Source organism: Hipposideros armiger, unplaced genomic scaffold (genome assembly GCF_001890085.2).
Source record: "Hipposideros armiger isolate ML-2016 unplaced genomic scaffold, ASM189008v1 scaffold_268, whole genome shotgun sequence".
In the NCBI taxonomy this organism is placed as follows: domain Eukaryota; kingdom Metazoa; phylum Chordata; class Mammalia; order Chiroptera; family Hipposideridae; genus Hipposideros; species Hipposideros armiger.
The window spans coordinates 1,293,423-1,296,797 of NW_017731618.1; the positions used below are offsets into that span (position 1 = coordinate 1,293,423).

At 38.9% G+C, this 3,375-nt stretch overlaps 1 protein-coding gene across 1 annotated transcript in view; it reads left to right on the forward strand.

Moving 5' to 3' along the window:
- CPS1 (carbamoyl-phosphate synthase 1) overlaps positions 1 to 2,022 on the forward strand; it is a 120,470-nt gene extending 118,448 nt beyond the window's left edge. The window contains exons 34-35 of the mRNA XM_019656859.1: positions 578 to 743; positions 1,490 to 2,022. Of these exons, the coding sequence (XP_019512404.1) occupies positions 578 to 743; positions 1,490 to 1,588 (265 nt within the window). The 3' untranslated portion in view covers positions 1,589 to 2,022. The remainder of the gene's footprint in view (positions 1 to 577; positions 744 to 1,489) is intronic.
- The last annotated feature ends 1,353 nt before the right edge of the window (positions 2,023 to 3,375 follow it).

Sequence of the window (3,375 nt, forward strand, 5' to 3'; positions counted from 1 at the left end):
ATAAAAGAAGGGCACATTTTTCAGACCTTAGTAAACTTCCAAAGATGCTATAAACCCTTGCTTAGACCTGTGTGAAACAATCATTAACATTACTTCTTGCTTTTGACATTTAAATGACTTCGAGTGTGTGTAGCAGCCTAGCAAAAGAATGCAACATAGTTTAATTCAAAATAAGGTGACCTGCCTTCTCTTAGCAGCAGCTGAGAGGCCCTGGGAGGCAGGGAGTGAAGTCAAGTTCATCTGGTAGTGAGGCTGTCGTGGTAGAATGGACTTCAATGCTGGAGGAACAACCTCCTTGTAAAATAAGTCCATATCTATCAAATTACCAACTCTTCCTAAGGACAGATAGCATTTTAAAGAGAACACAAACTTTTCTATTCAATTAGACTTTCACCAGAACTCTTCCAAGAGCACAATAAAAAAAATATAACATAGCCCCCAAACAGTGCAATTTGAACATTTACTTAGGGCTAGAGGAGGACAAATGGCAGTCATCTTAGTATAGCATTGACTTAAATGGCTAAGAACATCATTTATGTTAGTACTTGGAAAACTAACAATAAAATATACATGGTCACCTGCAAGTTTTTGTTCATTTTGTTTATTCTGCCAGGCTGATCAGAGACGGCAGCATTGACCTGGTGATTAACCTCCCCAACAACAACACCAAGTTTGTCCATGATAATTATGTGATTCGGAGGACAGCTGTTGACAGCGGAATTGCTCTCCTCACTAATTTCCAGGTATGCTGTTTTTCTCAAATACAGGCTGCGTGAGGGTTTTTATTTCTGTGCCTCCCTGAAGAATGTTCATCGATCTATGCACATTTCTTTCCTCCACTTCTTGTAACATTTTCAGAATGGAGAAGAGTTTCTAGATAGAATCTAAAATAATTTTGATATTATGGTAGGTCATGGCCTGAGACAGTTGGTGATCAAGGAATTGAGATAATCAAAAGCCACTGATTAGCCCTGGCCCTTCATTACCCATACACTTATCCTTTAAATAAAAAGTATGGCGTGGCATGGTATAAAGAGACAAACTTTTATTCTGTTTTTCTAAGTGAAATCCACCACATAAAAGCAACAGGTTAATGATAATTGAAGATCAGATACAGTGCAAGCATTTGTCCAATTCACAGAAAATAGCGCACGAGATGTGTTCAGTTCCACTTGGACATGACTCACTGAGTTCTTTATCATGGGGAGAAGGACTATTGTTAAAGACTCATTAACTTTCTGCCCATCATATTTTTCCCCTGAGTCAGTTTGAATCTCTATGGGGGGGGGAGAAAGCGGGGAGTGGGGGTGTGATAAGCTTATTCATGGTGAGCTCTGAGATGTAGGAGAAAGTCCCCATTAATTTTTTTTTCTTTTATCCAATACCCCTTTGAAAACTGGAAGCAGAAACTGACTTTTTACTCCTGCTACATTGAATATTCACTTTCATATCATGTGGGTTGCTAAGATTCCTACCTGTATATTTTCAGGTGACCAAACTTTTTGCTGAAGCTGTGCAGAAATCTCGCAGTGTGGACTCCAAGAGTCTTTTCCACTACAGGCAGTACAGTGCTGGAAAAGCGGCATAGAGAAATGCATGCCTCAACTCCATCCTTAAACCAACCTAAGCCACATTTTATCTGAAGGAATTGACTCTCAACTTTCTTTCCCAGAGACAAAAATTGATACCAAACCTTACTTCAGTTTACTCACTTACACCTTAATGTTCTTTTCTTTCACAGTTAAATTGTTGTCAGTCACTTTTAAAAACCTTACACAGGGAGCCCTTCCAAAGTAACTTGTTCTTCCTGAGAATTCATCTCTGTACTAGTGCCTTATATTTGGTGGACAAAGCTTACCCGCGTGCTTACTTGCAGCTAACTCACATTTTATGGTGCTGGTTAATGATAATCAAAGTAGAAAAAGCTGTTGCTTTATCTTCTGAAGTCTTTCTTTATATATACTTCCCAGACACTATTGCCACCGTTTTTAAATAGCACCTGCCACACTCAGGACACTTGAACAAGGCAGAATGCTGTAAAGATTTGTTTAAATGAAATATGGATTTAATGTATGAAGCCCTTCAGCAAAATGTTTGTGTATTGCTTCTTTTTAATAGTCATTCTAGCTGGCTTATCCAGGAATATCATGATTCCTTACCACAGTACTGAATTTGAAGAGTGNAATTTTATATTTGAACATAGTCTTTGGGGTCTTTTCGTAGAATTTAGATCTGTTCTCAGAAAACCTCTGCAAGTAAATATTAGGAGGTTTTATGGGCTGAACACTATCAAAATTGTGCAAAGACCTTGATATGTTTTATCAAGATTTGTAATTTCTCTGAAACCGAAATAAGATCATATCCATGATTTTTTTTCAACCATTACTCATATGGTTTCTAACTAGATTACAAAACATTTACTAAAGTAACCACGTTCTGTCATCTGTGTGCAAACTTTTTACAAGGGAAAACAGCCCAAATATTCTCATTTAAAGCAGAATGTCTGTTTTTGACTTTGTGTGATTGTGCATACACTATTCAGCTCAGTGACTCATATACTCATGTTAACGGAGCCAAGATCAGGGCTGATCTTTGGGTTAGCCATTTAGCTCTGATTTCTTTCACCTTGACCACTGTCTTGCAAATACTGGCTTTTGGCCACAGATAGGAGGTATGTTCAGAACTGGGGAACCCTGATGGCAGTGGGCGGGAGTCCAGGGAAGGCAGGACCTGGAAACTAGATGGCCCCAGCTGGGGCTCTAGGCAGGTCACAGCAGTGGACTCTAAGGAAATATCAGAACAGTCAGATGGAACGTTAAGAAAGGCTGTCTGGAAGTAAAATATGTGTGAGGAGTAAGCTGGTTCATGCTGTAAGTGTGACAGCCAATAGAGGAACCCAGGCTTGGGAACTAGGGTGCAGGAGCAGGAATCTAGTCTCTGGGAGGATGAAAAACATAATTATTTTATTAATAATAATGAATATTTAATGAGAACTATTAATAAAGCAGTAATTATGCTGTTACTGTACTATACGCAAGTAGTACTTATAAATGTACTCACAATGACCCTATGGTGTGGATACTCTTACTCTTCCCATTTAATAGGAGGAAGGAGCATCATAGAGCAGTTAAGTAAGTGACTCAAGGTTATAGTTTATTGTGGAGCCCCAAGGAGCAGATACACTCTTATTCTTGTTGCTGTTTTAAAGAAGACATGGAAGCTCAAAGACATTATTAGCTTTTTTGAGCACACGCTGCAAATGAGTGGTGAAGCCAGAACCCGAAAATCAGCTTGGTGACTCCAGAGCCCATTTTTTTACTCTTCCCTTTAGAGTAAATGCAAAACTGAGTTCTAAGTGATTGACATACTGCAGGG